This window comes from Heloderma suspectum, chromosome 4 (genome assembly GCF_057233095.1).
Source record: "Heloderma suspectum isolate Gila_16-S chromosome 4, 16-S_ref, whole genome shotgun sequence".
Classification (NCBI taxonomy): Eukaryota; Metazoa; Chordata; class Lepidosauria; order Squamata; family Helodermatidae; genus Heloderma; species Heloderma suspectum.
Genome location: NC_139461.1, coordinates 266,068,380 through 266,084,253, shown reverse-complemented (window position 1 = coordinate 266,084,253; position 15,874 = coordinate 266,068,380). Strand labels below are relative to the sequence as shown.

Sequence of the window (15,874 nt, the reverse complement as noted above, 5' to 3'; positions counted from 1 at the left end):
ACCTCAAGGACTCCAAAAAGATCTCCATCCCTGATCTACACAGTTTTTGCCATTACCTTTCAGTTGAAGCAAACAGGCTGCTGGGAGCAACTCTTGAACATTTTCCACTGTTACATGAACAGTCTCCGTGTAAACAAAGTCCAGCAATATTTCCATAGTTGAGGCCGTTAGTCCTTGGATATCCACATAGGGTTTATCCTTCTCTGAAAGCTGCACATTACAAATGAGAAAAGCACTGTTTTCTTTTCCTGAGAGTTATATTAATGGCCTTTACTGGGTTGTGAAGTCTAACCTGGAAAGCTCAAGTATAAATTGTTTATTTAAACTTCCCAGAGAATTTTGTTATGGGGTGGTCTACAAACACTATAAATAAATTTAGACAATGGGGTAGAGAAAGGAAGTATATTTCAGCAAATGGAATGTATAACAAATACCCAACAGAGTTTCTTGATGCAAAGAGAATAGTCCTAAAAGTACAGTTTGAAAGACCAGAGCAAAGACTTAGATAACATGTTTTAAAATCTGTTTAAGAGACAAGAATATTCATTCACCATAACTAATTAAGATTCACATCTGTTTTAAATCCAAATTACACCAAAGTTATTACTGTACTAAATTCAGGGTTGAGATGATAAATTAATATAGCTTTGCAAATAAGTTACTAGTCCACAAAAATGTGTTTTGGTAGGCTTATCCATGACCTACCTGCAATAGTTATTTGTGGCCCAAAACTACGCAAGAACCACCAACATTTGTAAAGCTTCCTCTCTGGTCATCTGAAGACTGTACACACAATGGGTACCTAGATGAGTGGCAATTTACAAGCATGGATTTGTAACCACTATAACAATTATAAAAAATGCACCGTTATCCAGGAAAGCAAATCTGTATATAACATTGAAGAATTTAGAAGTATGCGATTTAACTTTGCTTCTTTTCAGCCGTACCAGGTAGTCTTTCTTTATTCATTTCAGTCTTTTTGTAGAATATGCTATTTTTCCATCAAAGCTCTTTTCTAAAGGTCTCGTGGTTATGAGTTGTGAACAAAGGACAGGAATTTTTAAAAAACACTGCACATAAAAGGGGTTGTATCCAATGCTGGTATAATTTAAGTCCCATTCATTTCAACGAGCCTACTCTAAGTAGGACTAACACTGGATACAGCCAAGTGTCTGTAAGTAGAGTTCAAATGCACATTAGTGTACCAGTTAGCGTAACAATAGCTGATAAGAGTGTAGGCAGTGAGTCTCTGGTTCAAATTAAGTATTGCAGAAGAGACTAAATTATTAATAGAATAATACTATGTGGAATCTGTGATTAGTTGACTGTATTATGTGTAAAATTTCTTGTGTTACAAAAAAGTATTTTGTTGTTCAGTCGTTAAGTCGTGTCTGACTCTTCATGACCCCATGGACCGTAGCACGCCAGGCCTTCCTGTCCTCTGCTCTCTCCCGGAGTGTGCTCAAATTCATATTCATTGCATTGGTGATGCTATCTAGCCATCTCATCATCTGCCGTCCCCTTCTCCTTTTGCCTTCAATCTTTCCCAGCATCAGGATCTTTTCCAGGGAGTTTTCTCTTCGCATTAGGTGGCCAAAATATTGGAGCTTCAGCTTCAGTATCTGTCCTTCCAATGAGCAGTCAGGGTCGATTTCCTTTAGGATGGACTGATTGGACCTCCTTGCAGTCCAGGGGACTCGTAAGAGTCCTCCAGCACCACAGTTCGAACGCATCAATTCTTCGGCGCTCAGCCTTCCTTATAGTCCAGCTCTCACAGCGAGACATTACTACTGGGAAAACCATAGCTTTGATTATACGAACCTTTGTCGGAAAGGTGATGTCTCTGCTTCTTACTGTGCTGTCTAGGTTTGCCATAGCTTTCCTCCCAGGGAGCAAGCGTCTTTTAATTTCATGGCTGCAGTCACCATCTGCAGTGATCTTGGAGCCCAAGAAAGTAAAATCTGTCACTGCTTCCATTTCTTCCCCTTCTATATGCCAGGAAGTGATGGGGCCAGATGCCATGATCCTAGTTTTCTTAATGTTGAGTTTCAAACCAGCTTTTGCACTCTCCACTTTCACCCTCAGCAAGAGGCTCTTGAGATCCTCTTCGCTTTCTGCCATTAGGGTGGTATCGTCTGCGTATCTGAGGTTGTTGATAATTCTCCCAGCAATCTTAATTCTGACCTGTGATTCATCCAGCCTGGAGTTTCTCATGATGTACTCTGCATATAAATTAAATAAGCAGGGCGACAATATACAGCCTTGTCGTACTCCTTTCCCAATTTGGAACCAATCGGTTGTTCTATGTCCGGTTCTTGCTGTTGCTTCTTGACCCTTGTACAGGTTTCTCAGGAGACAGGTAAGGTGGTCTGGTACCCCCATCTCTTTAAGAATTTGCCACAGTTTGTTGTGATCCACACAATCAAAGGCTTTAGCGTAGTCAATGAAGCAGAAATAGACGTTTTTCTGGAATTCTCTTGCTTTCTCCATGATGCAGTGAATGTTGGTGATTTGTTCTCTAGTTCCTCTGCCTCTTCGAAACCCCGCTTGTACTTCCGGTAGTTCTCGGTTCGCATACTGCTGAAGCCTAGCTGGTAGGATTTTGAGCATAACCTTGATGGCATGTGAAATGAGCGCAACTGTGCGGTAGTTTGAACCCTCTTTGGCATTGGAATGTAAACTGACCTTTTCCTGTCTTGCGGCCACTGCTGAGTGTTCCAAATTTGTTGGCATATTGGGTGCAGCACTTTAACAGCATCATCTTTTCGGATTTTAAATGGCTCAGCCGGAATACCGTCATCTCTGCTAGCTTTGTTGTTACTAATGCTTCCTAAGGCCCACTCGACTTCACTCTCTAGGATGTCCGGCTCAAGTTTAGTGACTGCACTATCATGGCTATCAGGGACATTAAGATCTTTCCTGTATAGTTCTTCTGTGTATTCTTGCCACCTCTTCTTAATCTCTTCTGCTTCTGTTAGGTCCCTGCCTTCTTTGTCCTTTATCATGCCCGTCTTTGCACAAAACGTTCCCTTGAGATCTCCAATTTTCTTGAAAAGATCTCTAGGCTTTCCCATTCTGTTGTTTTCCTCGATTTCTTTGCATTGTTCATTTAAGAAGGCCTTCTTGTCTCTCCTGGCAATTCTCTGGAACTCTGCATTCAGTTGGATATATCTTCCCCTTTCTCCCTTGCTTTTCGCTTCCCTTCTTTCCTCAGCTACTTGTAAAGCCTCCTCAGACAGCCACTTTGCTTTCTTGCATTTCTTTTTCTTTGGGATGGATTGAGTTGCTGCCTCCTGAACAATGTTACGGACCTCCGTCCATAGTTCCTCAGGCACTCTGTCTATCAGGTCTAATCCCTGAAATCTATTCCTCACCTCCACTGTATATTCATCAGGGATATGATTTAGGTCATACCTGAATGGTTTAGTGGTTTTCCCTACGTTCTACAATTTAAGCTGAATTTTTGCAATAAGAAGCTCATGATCTGAGCCACAGTCAGCTCCAGGTCTTGTTTTTATTGACTGTATAGAGCTTCTCCATCTTTGGCTGCAAAGGACATAATCTGATTTCGATATTGACCATCTGGTGATGTCCATGTGTAGAGTCGCCTCTTGTGCTGTTGGAAAAGAGTGTTTGCTATGATCAGCGTGTTCTCTTGGCAAAACTCTATTAGCCTTTGTTCTGCTTCATTTTGTACACCAAGGCCATGCTTACCTGTTATCCTGGTTATTTCTTGACTTCCTACTTTAGCATTCCAATCCCCTATGATGAAGAGGACATCTTTTTTTGGTGTTCTAGAAGGTGTTGTTGATCAGTTCTGTGAAGACCTACCTCAGCTTCTTTGGCATCAGTGGTTGGGGCATAGACTTGAATTACTGTGATGAATGGCTTGCCTTGGATTCGTACTGAGATCATTCTATCGTTTTTGAGATTATACCCCAGTGCTGCACCCTTTTGTTGACTGTGAGTGCTACTCCATTTCTTCTAAGGGATTCTTGCCCACAGTAGTAGATATGATGGTCACCTGAATTAAATTCGCCCATGCGTGTCCATTTTAGTTTGCTGATTCCCAAGATGTCAATGTTCAATCTTGCCATCTCATGTTTGACCACCTCCAGCATACCCTGTTTCATTGATCTTACATTCCAGGTTCCTAAACAATATTGTTCTTTACAGCATCGGACTTTCTTTTCACCACCAGACACATCCACAGCTGAGTGTCCTTTCGGCTTTGGCCCAGCCGCTTCACTCTTTCTGGCACTACTTGGAAATTCCCTCTGCTCTTCCCCAGTGGTATACTGGACACCTTCCAACCTGAGGGGCTCATCTTCTGGCGTCATCTCTTTTAGCCTTGTGATACGTTCCATGGGGTTTTCTTGGCAAGAATACTGGAGTGGGTTGCCATTTCCTTCTCCAGTGGACCACATTTTATCAGGACTCTCTGCCATGACCTGTCAGTCTTGGGTGGCCCTGCACGGCATAGCTTATGGCTTCACTGAGTTACGCAAGCCCCTTTGCCACAACAAGGCAGTGATCCATGAAGGGGACAAAAAAAAAAAAAAGTATAGCAAGGTGCAAAAGAGAAGCACTGTGGAAGTTCCGCTCTTATGCACCTAGGCTGCTTGCCGCTGTGTGCAAGCCAAGACAGAGAGAAGTCGGACACTGGGGTGCCTAAATGAAAGGCTCTGTTAAAGCCTCCACTGCTATTCACACAGGAGAGAGGCTAAGGAGGCACTGGTAGTGAGTCAGAGGGCAGAGCAGAATATAGCCCCTGTAAAAAAATTAGTTGCCAGCCAGATTTAATATTTGAATTTCACAATAGCCAAGGTATGTGCTGAAAAAGAAATAACTAAATAAAACATGGGACAAAAAAGTTACTATTACCTATAATGTCTTATTCACATTTTTACTAGAATTATCTCAACAAGTTGGAGGTTGCATAGTAACTTAAAATGTAAAGTTGAATGAGAATTAAAGTAACTGTGCAACCTCCAACTCCATGCTAAAGAAGTCTAGTAGGAACGTGAATAAGACATTACAGATAATGCTAACTTCTGCCCCAATATTTTATTTATATGTTTCTCCAGATGGTTCATTTCACTATTTGGCAGCTTTCATGTATTTAAATAATTTTATACGCATTTTTAAAGCCCAATCCTATGCATATTTACTCAGAAGCAAGTCCCATGGCTTTACTCCTAAGTAAGTGGATACAGAACTGTAGCCATGCAGTGCAATCCTAAACATATCTACTTGGAAGTAAGCTCCATTGAGGTCAATGTGACTTACCCCCAGGAAAGTACATGTAGGATTGCAGCCTTACTGTCATTTTTGCACTGTTGAAGCTGTATTACAAGGAACTTTCTAACCTGCATGAATAAAAAATGCTGTGCATCTTGCCTACCTCACTGGTGAACATAGCACAGAAATAGTCACTGCAAGCAGCTAACACAATACGATGGGCTGGAAAGTCTTTCTGCTCCACACGCAGGGTCACGTCACAAAGTGTGTTACTTTTACGCAGAGAATTCATTGCATTGAGAATGGATTTGGCATGAGAATTAGTCATTATATCTTTAGGAGCCATAGTGAGTTACTTCAGCCAACAAGAGTGTTGAGATGGCAAGTTCAGAGTATGTGTAACCTGTGAAAAGAAGAATGTGCTTACTGATGGCATCTAATGAACATATAGCCAAGTTTGACAAAGATAAATGGTGGAGAATGCGGAACTTGGTCTCTGCTGTAGTTCTCTCACCTATACAGTTTATTTATTTATTAAATTTATATACCACCAACTGGCAGATGTCCTCGGGGTAGTTTATAATACAAAACAAAACAATAAATCAATAAATCCAACAATTAAAATATCAAAATATTAAAAATATTAAACAGCAAGCAGTAAGGTTAATAAACAGAGCAACAGGTTAAAGATTAAACACGTGCTGGAAGAGAAAGGTCTTAACCTGGCATCTGAATGTATTCAGTGAAGATGTCAAGCAGATCTTCCTAGGAAGGGCATTCTACAGACTGGTAGCCACTACAGAGAAGGCTCTTTTGCTGATAGCTACCCATTGCACCATTATGGTTGGCAGCAGTTGATGTGGCTCACCTTGCCTCTTTTCTAACTGCGTCAGCCAGGCTTATGGACTGTTCTACTCAGCTGCATTCCAATTACCAGTTCTATCTAACAGAGCAGTTTTACATTAGAAAAAAACATTTTAACAGACAAGTCTCAGGACATACTACTACACATTTATTTACTATCAAACATGTGGTAAGTGAATTGTAGAACATCAAAGCAATACAAGAATACAGACTAAGACAGCGAAGAAAAGATTAGGTACAAGGGCAAGGCATGACAGAAGTGGAGCAATGCTACTCCAGGAAACCAAAGTAGTGAACATTTACACTCAGTGTGGCTAACATTAGCCATATATTTCCACTGTACTTAACTCCCCCTGATATCAATTACTTCAGTTTAATTCAGAAGTTGCAGTAGTGACAAAAGATATCCAAAATATGTCAGAAGAATGGATGTGCTTGCCAGAGAGCAGGAAGAAGGGTAGGTATCTTCTTACTTGAGAGATAACCAGATCCCACAGCTGGAGAACTCAGGCCAACTTTGCTGTGAAGTACCACCTAAATTTTTTAGTGCTTTAAAGCATTGTAAGTAGTTTATGGACATTATCTCAGTAAGCATTACAAAAATCCTGTAATGCAAATCAATATTATCATCATGCCAAGCTGCAGATAGGGAACTGAGGGAGGCTAAGATATAGTTGCTTGCCTACAGCCACTAAGCGCACACTCCTATACATGTTTTGACAGAAATAAGTCCTACAACTCCTAGCGTTCCCCAGCCAGCATGGAATCTAAGGCTGAAGTGCTATGGCGCCTGGAGTTCCAGAGGCCATAGGATAGGTTGGATTTCCCACTTTGAGATTGGAGACAGAGTTCCAACCTTGGAGGGGGAGCTCTGATCTCAGATTTCCCTTTCTGGGACCCTGCAGAAAGATCTTCAGGTCTTACCTCCCCAACATCAAAGCTAGGGGCATGATGTGAGCAGAGCAAGTAAAGCTCTGTATATGCACTATCCAAAACCTTCACATGCCCCCAACGTCAGGGAACATTTAGACCAGCCCAAGAGTTGGTCTAAATGTTTCCCTCCCATTGGTCAGAATAAGTGAGATATAGATTGAAAAAACAGCAGGAGGAAACAAGTGGCAAATTCCTTTCTCCCTGCCTGCAAGAGCCCAGCAGGGCTTTGGAAATGTGGGAGCACTCCAATTTAGCAATAGGATTACCCTGCCTGTCAGTTTATTGCTGCAGCACAGTTGGAACTGGGGACTTAATGACATATAGTTCAAACTTTTAGCCACTATACCAGAAATCAAATTTAGAACACAGGAGAAGGAAGCATTTCTCCACCTTAAACCAAATGCTTGGATTTCATGCCAAAAGACCTCATTCTGGTTAACACACACAAACCAAGAAGAGAGTTAAATTAGAAATGGAAGCCAACCTGCAGTCTAAACAACTTCATGAATCTCTTACCAGACTGGGCATAGTAATAGGTACTTCTAAAACTAAACGCACAAATATGAACTTGCAGCCCACATTTTTAAAAACATGGTTTCTATTATGAAAGCCCCTACCCTTGCTTTATAAAGGAAGCTTAAACATCATTAAGAAATTACTACAGCAGATGCCTAACAGCCAGGTCCTATGCATGATTCACTCAGTTTGATGGGAGTTACGCCAAAGAAATGGAGCATATGGTTGGTCGACTCAGAATCTAGCAGTTTAATTTTTCCTATTCTCATGACTGCACATACTTCATTTACAATTTTCAACATACAAGGTGAAGGCCAGACCTCCTACTTACGCTTAGCTTATCAGTATTGAAGCAGATAGGCCTTATTGTGCACACTACTTGGAGTTTGGTTGCAACTCCTGTAAGCAGTGACTCCAAGACAGATGTGCAAATTGGCAGATATGAGCCCATATCTGCACTACAGAGTTAAACTTCATTTAAAGCAATTAAACTATCACATTTTCCCCTTCCCCGGCATCCCAAGAATTGTATTTTTCTGAAGGTGTTGCAAGTTGACTTCAGAGTTACTCCTCTCTATTTGCATTATCAGGATCTAAATAGCCAGACCCAATTGTGTCATTCACAACAAGAAGATTGTTCATGTATGTCTGGGCATGCCCATTGCAAAATCTTGCTTCATTAGCTATTTTCTATCCTACACTTGCTCTCAAATATGTGAGCAAAGAAAATCCATTTCAGAGCTAATTCTCCTCACAGACACAAATTGTTGTGTTAACTAATGGGTCTCCTTGCCTCATGCAGGCTGGCTCCAATGTGGGAATGAGGGGCATATTCTCTTAGCGCTGAACTGTCCAGTCCAGCTACTCCATTCACAGAACTACAGTTCCTGGGGTACTCCCTAAAGGGGATACATGTATCACCCCCTACACACACACACACACACACACACACGACATACTAAAACAAATGAAAGTACTTGCCCATAGGGAAACCATGAATGTCCATAGGGAAACATAGGCTTCTTCCTGCCCACAGGGAGATCCTGAATGCCCATAGGGAAACATTCAGGATTTCCCAATGGGCAGGTAGAAGCCTATGTTTCCTACAGGCAGGTAGAAGCCTATAGTTTCCTTATGGGCACTCAGGATTTCCCTATGGGTAGGTAGAAGCCTATGTTTCCCAGTGGCCCTTCATGGTTTCCCAATAGGCAGGTAGAAGCCTGTGTTTCCCTATGGGCATTCATGGTTTCCTTATGGGCAAGTACTGTCATCTGTTTTAACAAGTCCACCCACACACACCAATTCAGGCAAGGAGTCCCACTAGCTAACACAGAACCAACCACCTGTGTCAGCGAGGAGAATGAGCTGCCTAGGTAACATCGCCAGTCCGGACGCCAACATCCACACTAGGGCAAGACCTTTCGTCTTCAACATGGGGTACCTATACTTTTAGCTATACAGCAGTAAATGAGAGCTGTGACTGTGGCTCGGGAGGACCAGCTTCCGACCGCGAAAGAAACGATGCGCGTCAGCCTCTTGGGAGAGGGGAGGGTGGCGCAAGGCAGGGGGGACGCCCCTGCCCGTTTCTTACGGCTTTATTCACCTCCAGGGTCCGCCCCTGGGCCAGTGGACACCTGGAGGCATGCGGCGGGCGAGCGGGCGGGCCGACGGGGCGGCGCAGGAGCTCTATTTTCTGCGCAGCCGCCACACCGAAGGCGGGGCATCACGCCTGGTCCCCGGCGATCTCCTCCACCCAAACTCACCGCCACCGTCGCCGCACCCTCCCCGTGCGGGGAGAGAGTCCCGGCTCCTCGGGCCCACACGACTCCTTCCTCCCTCGCATCAGGCGCGAGTAGATGACGTCGCTAGAGACGCCTAGCCCCAGACTTCAGAAAACCATTTCTCAGCTTAACCCCCGCGAAAAACGCCGCAGGCCGAGAGGAGGCCCGAGGAACGCTCAGCGGATGGACCCTGCTCCGTCTGGGTTACTAAGCAACGGGAGGGAGCTCTCGCTGGCGGCGTTCGAAGCGCCCGTTTCCAATAATAGACTTCACAGTGCAGAGCGGCCGCTTCCCGTCTTCCGTTCGGCTCTTCCGTTTTCTTTTGTTTCCTCATTTTTCTATAGAGATAGAAACAACCGGAAAGCGCTTCGCCTGGAATTGAACTTTCGGTTTCCTGATGTTGTTGCCGCGCTAAAGACGGTGCTGTTTAGCCCAGTTCAGGGCGTGGGGAGGGATCTTCCAGCCTCTTCTCGTGCTGGAGAAGGGTTTGTTTTGCTCCATGTAGCGTCGCATGTCTAGTTGTAGCGCTTTGATTCTGAATTAAGTGGATCTAGCGTGTGAGCGGTATGAGTGACAGGAGGTATTTGCATATGTGAGATGCCTGGCCGAATGAGCGGAGGGAGGTGGAAAGTGTGATATGTAAACAGGGAGCCCTGGCTCTGGCTCAGGTAGGGAAGAGAGTGATGGGGGGGGGGGGTGAGAAGACGGTGGGGATGTCTTGTTGTTGCTCAGTCGTTCAGTCGTGTCCGACTCTTCGTGACCCCATGGACCACAGCACGCCAGGCCTTCCTGTCCTGCGCTCTCTCCCGGAGCGTGCTCCAGTCCATATTCATTGCATCGGTGATGCTATCCAGCCATCTCATCCTCTGCCGTCCCCTTCTCCTTTTGCCTTCAGTCTTTCACCAGCCTAAAATCCTGCATTTAAAACGGGGCTTTCCACCTCCGTTTAAAATGCAGGATCACAACTGATTTCCCCTTACACGGGCTTCCTTCTCTGTAGATGGCCGTTCCCACAGCGTTATGTTTCCCTGAAGAGGCATTACTCACGCTCCAGGTTCAGCGATACTTGCTCCTGGGCTCCTGCCCCTTTCCCTCCCCTTGCACATTACTGGTGGATGGGGGCTGACGCGCGGACAGCCCCCCCCCCGATCTCCCTGGGCCCCACTTCCTCCTTCCGTGCTTTTGGCCAGACCCTGCCTCTCAGCCCCTCCGCCGCCCCCCCTCGCTGCCGCTGTTTTGAACAAGCAAGCTGAAAATGGAGAGGAGCCAAAATGGCTCAGGCGCGGGAAGGCTGAACGCCCATCAGACCTTCGTCACCACCTTCGACATCATGACTACGCCACCAGCAACCACGCTCAGCACTTCATTCATGCTAGGGGAGAAATCCACGGGGAGGACATGGCGCTCTGGAAAAATGCCCCATTCTTTCTGATCGAGGAAAACACGGGATAGGTGGGAGGAAATAGTGGAATAATGCCCGGACAAGGACAACCTCATGTAATGGACTCGCACAATTCAGTGTATGAGCAACCATGAATGCGCAATAAACTTGAGGTGTAGAGATCCCCAGTGAGTGCGTAGGATCTTTGTATATAGAAGGTTTTAAAGTGATTAATTACTATACCTCAATTATTTATGTGCAGGAGAGTAAAATGATTAGTAACTGTCTTACACTTTAATTCTGTAAATACATATTTCTTTTGAAAATCCCATGCCTATGAGTTGTGCCTACCAAAGCGTAAAAGTGATAAAGAGAATATGTCAGAATAAAAAGCCAGTGTGTCGTCACATCGTGAGAAATAAAGGTGTTGGACCTGAGGTAAAGGTCTTGGTGGCAGTGTTTCTGTGTGTGGCTTAGAAGGTGTTGCTGCTGTGGGAAAGGCCTTAAAGTGGAGTTGGGGGAGGCGTTCTGTGTGTTTCAAAAAGCAGCCATATCAATAGAAACTGTTGTGCTGGAGTGCAAGACAAAGTGTAAAGCAGTAAGTGAAATCCATGTATGCTTACTCAGAAGTAAGTCCCAGTGAGTTTATTGGGTTTACTTGTAAATAACTGTGTACAGGATTGCAGTCTTAATGTTGATTTAGATTGAAGTAATGATATGTATAGATTAATTCCAGGAAGCCCTTCAACTGGCACTGAATGTTGAATGCAAGCTTCTTATATGAAGAAATGAATGGAAGGTGGATAAGGATTGCCAAAATATTTACATCTAAGGATGCAATCCTATGTATATTTAAATAGAAATGTCCAGCAATTCCCAACATTCCCCAGCCAGCATAGCTGGCTGGGGGATGCTGGGAATTGTAGGACTTATATCTGTCTAAATATGCCTAGGATTGTGCTCTAAGCCCTTTTGATTTCAGTTAAGTAGCCTCAAGGCATTGCATTGTAGCTCTTAGAACTCAACATAAAAGCAGAAATAAAACATTATTTAAAACAAGCCAAATAATACTAAAATCCATCAAAGTCCTGGCAAAACAGTACAGTTTTTACTGCATATCTAAAACTCACTAGGGATTGAATCTACCTGACCTCCATCAGGAGGGGGTAATCATTATGAAACTCTTTTATCATATTATGACTTATCTTTAGAAGCACACTTGGTATGCTGGCTCAGAAGAGGTTGATTAAGGAGACAGTTTTGAGGAAAGACCCACAACTTGGCATTGTAATGATCTCTTATTGCTCAGTTTTCCTTGTCAATGGGCTTTTCCAAGTCCAATAACATATTGAATGCACCCCCCAGATCTGTCCCATCCTCATCATGGTTCCAAATGCCAAGCATAAATGATCTGATCCCTGCTAGCTAGGGACAAAGCCCAGCAGGGGCCAGGGGCAAAATATACTAAGTCTGGTGACTAGTTGTGGCAGTCAGGATTTTGGTATCAATACTTATTAGTGAAATTGGCCCATAGTTGGCACAAAATTGTGTGTTCCTGCTTGGCTTAGGGATAATGTTTATGTGTGCCTTCTACTTGCTTTTAGGCAAAGAGCCTATAAACACTGCCTCATCAGGTACACCAGCTAAGAGGGATGTGAGGGTCTCTGCCATGAATTCATGCTAAATCCATCTGGTCCTCCGGCTTCCCCCTTTCATCAATTTAATGTTCTGCTTGACTTCAAGGGCAGCTATTGGAGGAGCAAGAAATTTCCAATTGGCCTTAGACAGCCGTGGGATTTTTTTTACAAGAAAGCTGTATGCCCATCAGACAGTGGAGTCTGCTCACCATCACCTCCATAGCATTCCAGGTTTAAAATCAAGTCATTCTGTTGATTTTCATTGATTTTCTTTGAGTCTATTTAAGGGCAGTGCTTTTGCTCAGTGTTTCTTGAGATAACTGTCTTGTTTTCTATTTGCTTGAGATGTGGTATGCAAGCAATATACCAGCCTGTCTGCCTGGCTCCCAATTGGATTGTTTACACAGGTGAGCAACAAATCCTCTTGCGTGTGCAGTTTGTTCAACCCATATTGTGTACGAAGGAGCTGATTATAACTGAAGGAGGAGGGGGAAGTATTATATTGCAACACTTTCCCCCGTTTTAGTCAGTCTTCTAAGTTGAGAAGTTCCTCACTCCAAGCTTTCTTTTTAAAAGAAGTATACAAAATCATCCTTCTTGAGTATGCCCTGAGAGTGTCCCAGAATAGCGCTCTGCTGACTTCCAGTTCCAGCTGATCATAGATATGTAGCTTCATTGACTTTATGAGGCTGGTGGTGTCCCTTAAAATAGAGGCATTCATTTGCCAACTAGACTTGTGTTTGCCTCTCTGTAGGTTAGTAGAGTAGGCGGCACATAATCTGAAATTAAGATGGACCTAATGGCAGTGTTAGTGAGATGCCTGCTCAGATTGGCAAGAGAAATAATCTGTGCTCTTCGTTGGGTGCATAAGCCTCAAAATGTCCTCCACATTCCATGTCAGCTATGCAAGAGTGTAACAGTGAGATCTAATGGACCAAGCTAACAATGAGTTTGGCACTTTGTTTATCTCCCCTTCATGTATAATGGGTTAAATCCAACGTCACACAGGTGGACTCATGTAATGGGATTTCCCCTTGCTCTTCCCACTACAACCTCATGTACCTCCCCGCTCCCCCAAATCTGCTCCAGAGGCAGTGGGAGGGAAAATCAGCTCTCCCAGCAGTTTCCATTTTACTGCTAGGTCACCAGCACTGGATCTAACCCAATCTCAGCACCTTTATGAATAAGTACTTTTGAAGCTAGGGTCATCCTGATTGGGTGAATATGGAGTGGATTCTATAAAAAAAATCATAGATATACCAGAAGGGTCTAGTTTTGAGTTAAGAATTGACATTGAGGCATTTATAACAGGCAAGTCCCTGTCATGTCCCAGAGTAATTTCTGTCATGACACTGCCAATCCAGTCTTTCTAGAGCTTATCACCATCTGTCATCAACATGTGCATTTCCTGAATACTTGCTGTGCCTGTTTCCCCTTCTTTAAGAATTGAAGTACTTGTTTTCTTTTTTTGAGGTGTTACCATGACTTTAACATTCCAGGATACTACCTTAAGGGCAGTCATATTATGTGGGCTATTAGGCATTTGTAAGGTCCAGTATCATTACTAAACAGGGAACCCTTTCTCCCAGTAGATGGCAGACTTATCCCAGTGTTTGAAGATTGGAGAGGAGAGGTGAAACATTTCCATGATTGACTGGGGGTGCTTCTGGACAAGGCTTTAATTGTGCAATAACTCTGACTTAATTCACAGAATTTTACCAGATGATGTCATCTTCCATTTGTAACCCGCCTGTGTTTTCCCACTGCTTCTGATTGTTTTTTTTAAGCACAGAAAATCCATTAAGGAGGGAAAGGTTTCCTGGGCTGTTGGAGAAACTGGATGCAAAGTCGAAGTGGTGAGCAGGCGGGAGGCAGCTTCCTTGCTCACTCCTGCATGACCCCAACAACCCATGGTTTAAACAACTCATGAGTTGTCATCTCGTGCGAACTGGGCCTGTTTTGTCACAGTTCTGTTGCTGTCTGATGATGTTCTACCTTCATGTACTTTAAAAAGTGAACTCAGTAAATTTGTATTTTTTGTCTGAATAAACTATACTTTAAAAATGTAATGTACTAAACATGATTAATTTTATGAGCAAACCAAGTTATACATAACATGTTTTAGGTTCTTAGTTTATGTCTGATCAGAGGTAAACTTCAGCAAGTACTCCCTGAAACATCTGAATCATCCTAGAATCCAGAAGAAGCAGAAGGCAGAGGAAGACAAGTCCAGAAACACAGGACTCTGTAGAACAAAACCCAAACTGTCAAGAATATACATTTTCTTCCATATGATGATAAGGTGATTCTATTCACATGCTGGGAAACTGAGCACAACTTGGAACATCCCCAAATGTTTATCAGTAAAAGATACACTGCATTAATAATTTTAATGATAAATGGAAGAAGTAACTATGCTGAAAATCTTACAGAGAAGTTTTTTTTAAAAAAAAATCCCCATGCCTTCATTATTTCCAGACATTTTACATCCCCAATCTTTCTATAAAACTCTTCTTATTACATCGATTTTAGAAATCATTGGGGGGGGGGAGGCTTGGTAACAATATAAACACCTTAAATTCTAAAAGAAAATACTTCCTAATCAAAAGTTGTTTGGTGTTTTGTAAAAAAACCCAAAAACGGTCCTGGGAAAAAGTGGGGAAAAAACTGGTGTCCCCCCCCCATTTTTTTTTTACAGTTTTTTTCCGGGCCTTCCCATTTCTACTCCTGCCAATGGAGCTCTTCTCCACTGGCAGAGGGAGACTTGCACATCATCTGGAAGGCCATCAGAGGAGGTTAGGATTGCTCTGTAAGTGTGCTTTTTCTTCATTATAAGATTTTTTTTTTAAATTAGAGTGGGCACTAAGTCCAAATCAGAGCAAAGTGGCAATTTCCACTCATTCTTGCCCCCAACTGGTGACAAGATTACTTTATTTCATGCTTTACAGTGCTGTGTAAACCATTTTTTGAACTGATGAAGCACAGGACAACAGATACCTAAATTTCTTTTCTCCTAATTATATGGACACTGGTTAACAACATAGGATAACATGTCTCCTGCTTGCTTTGTTTATTTTTTTCCTTCAAAGGGCAGGTTATTCTGACACACTAACAAGATAAATAGCGTGCAAAATGTAACATTTGCACAATTCAGTTTGCACAGTCAATTAAAAAGCAAAGAAACCACTCAACAAAAACATTTTTCACAGTGTATTTGGGCCATCCTGGGCCAAAATAGCACAGACTGTATTGGTACTTAGCAGCTTTCAGAAACTGCAAAAAAATAGAAAGACCCACCATTGCTGTCCATCACCACCCAACCCTGTTCGTTTTCCTGGTTACTTTCCTGCTTGCTTTTTTCTGTTCTGATGTACACAGAGGGCAGAAGCCGCCTAGAGGCTTGACATGGAACATATGCAACAGTCCTCCCCCCTTAATTACCTCCCCCTCCCTCCCCCAGGGTAACAGTTCACAATTATAAGTAAGGAACTTATAAGTATGAAATACATATATATGAAAAT

At 43.1% G+C, this 15,874-nt stretch overlaps 2 protein-coding genes across 5 annotated transcripts in view; one reads left to right on the top strand and one right to left on the bottom strand.

The window, feature by feature from the left end:
- KLHL12 (kelch like family member 12) overlaps window positions 1–9,632 on the bottom strand; it is a 29,639-nt gene extending 20,007 nt beyond the window's left edge. Inside the window, exons 1-3 of one of the 3 annotated variants that reach the window (XM_084853687.1) lie at window positions 9,318–9,632; window positions 5,405–5,644; window positions 57–210 (exon numbers count right to left, since the gene is read on the bottom strand). In XM_084853687.1, coding sequence (XP_084709813.1) covers window positions 57–210; window positions 5,405–5,587 — 337 coding nt within the window. In that variant the 5' untranslated portion in view covers window positions 5,588–5,644; window positions 9,318–9,632. Of the gene's footprint in view, window positions 1–56; window positions 211–705; window positions 794–5,404; window positions 5,645–9,157 lie in introns of those variants that run through there. The other 2 variants (XM_084853688.1, XM_084853689.1) reach the window with 2 other exon arrangements.
- LOC146348652 (uncharacterized) lies at window positions 9,330–14,420 on the top strand. Of its 2 annotated transcripts, none has more exons than XM_084853691.1 (4): window positions 9,330–9,820; window positions 12,460–12,584; window positions 12,699–12,760; window positions 13,946–14,420. In XM_084853691.1, the coding sequence occupies exons 1-4, from the start codon at window positions 9,411–9,413 to the stop codon at window positions 13,988–13,990; spliced, it is 642 nt and encodes a 213-aa protein (XP_084709817.1). In that variant the 5' UTR covers window positions 9,330–9,410; the 3' UTR covers window positions 13,991–14,420. The 2 variants fall into 2 exon arrangements, with proteins under 2 accessions (XP_084709817.1, XP_084709816.1); XM_084853690.1 differs by having other exon boundaries at window positions 14,141–14,413.
- The last annotated feature ends 1,454 nt before the right edge of the window (window positions 14,421–15,874 follow it).

What these genes read in the sequence shown, in the direction of transcription:
- LOC146348652 (XM_084853690.1), top strand. Translation starts at nt 9,411, where the DNA reads ATGACGTCGCTAGAGACGCCTAGCCCCAGACTTCAGAAAACCATTTCT. An exon ending in TCTTCTCGTGCTGGAGAAGG is followed by an intron (nt 9,821 to 12,459) that starts GTTTGTTTTGCT and finishes CTTGACTTCAAG; the next exon opens with GGCAGCTATTGGAGGAGCAA. An exon ending in CAATTGGATTGTTTACACAG is followed by an intron (nt 12,761 to 14,140) that starts GTGAGCAACAAA and finishes GTTTTTTTTAAG; the next exon opens with CACAGAAAATCCATTAAGGA.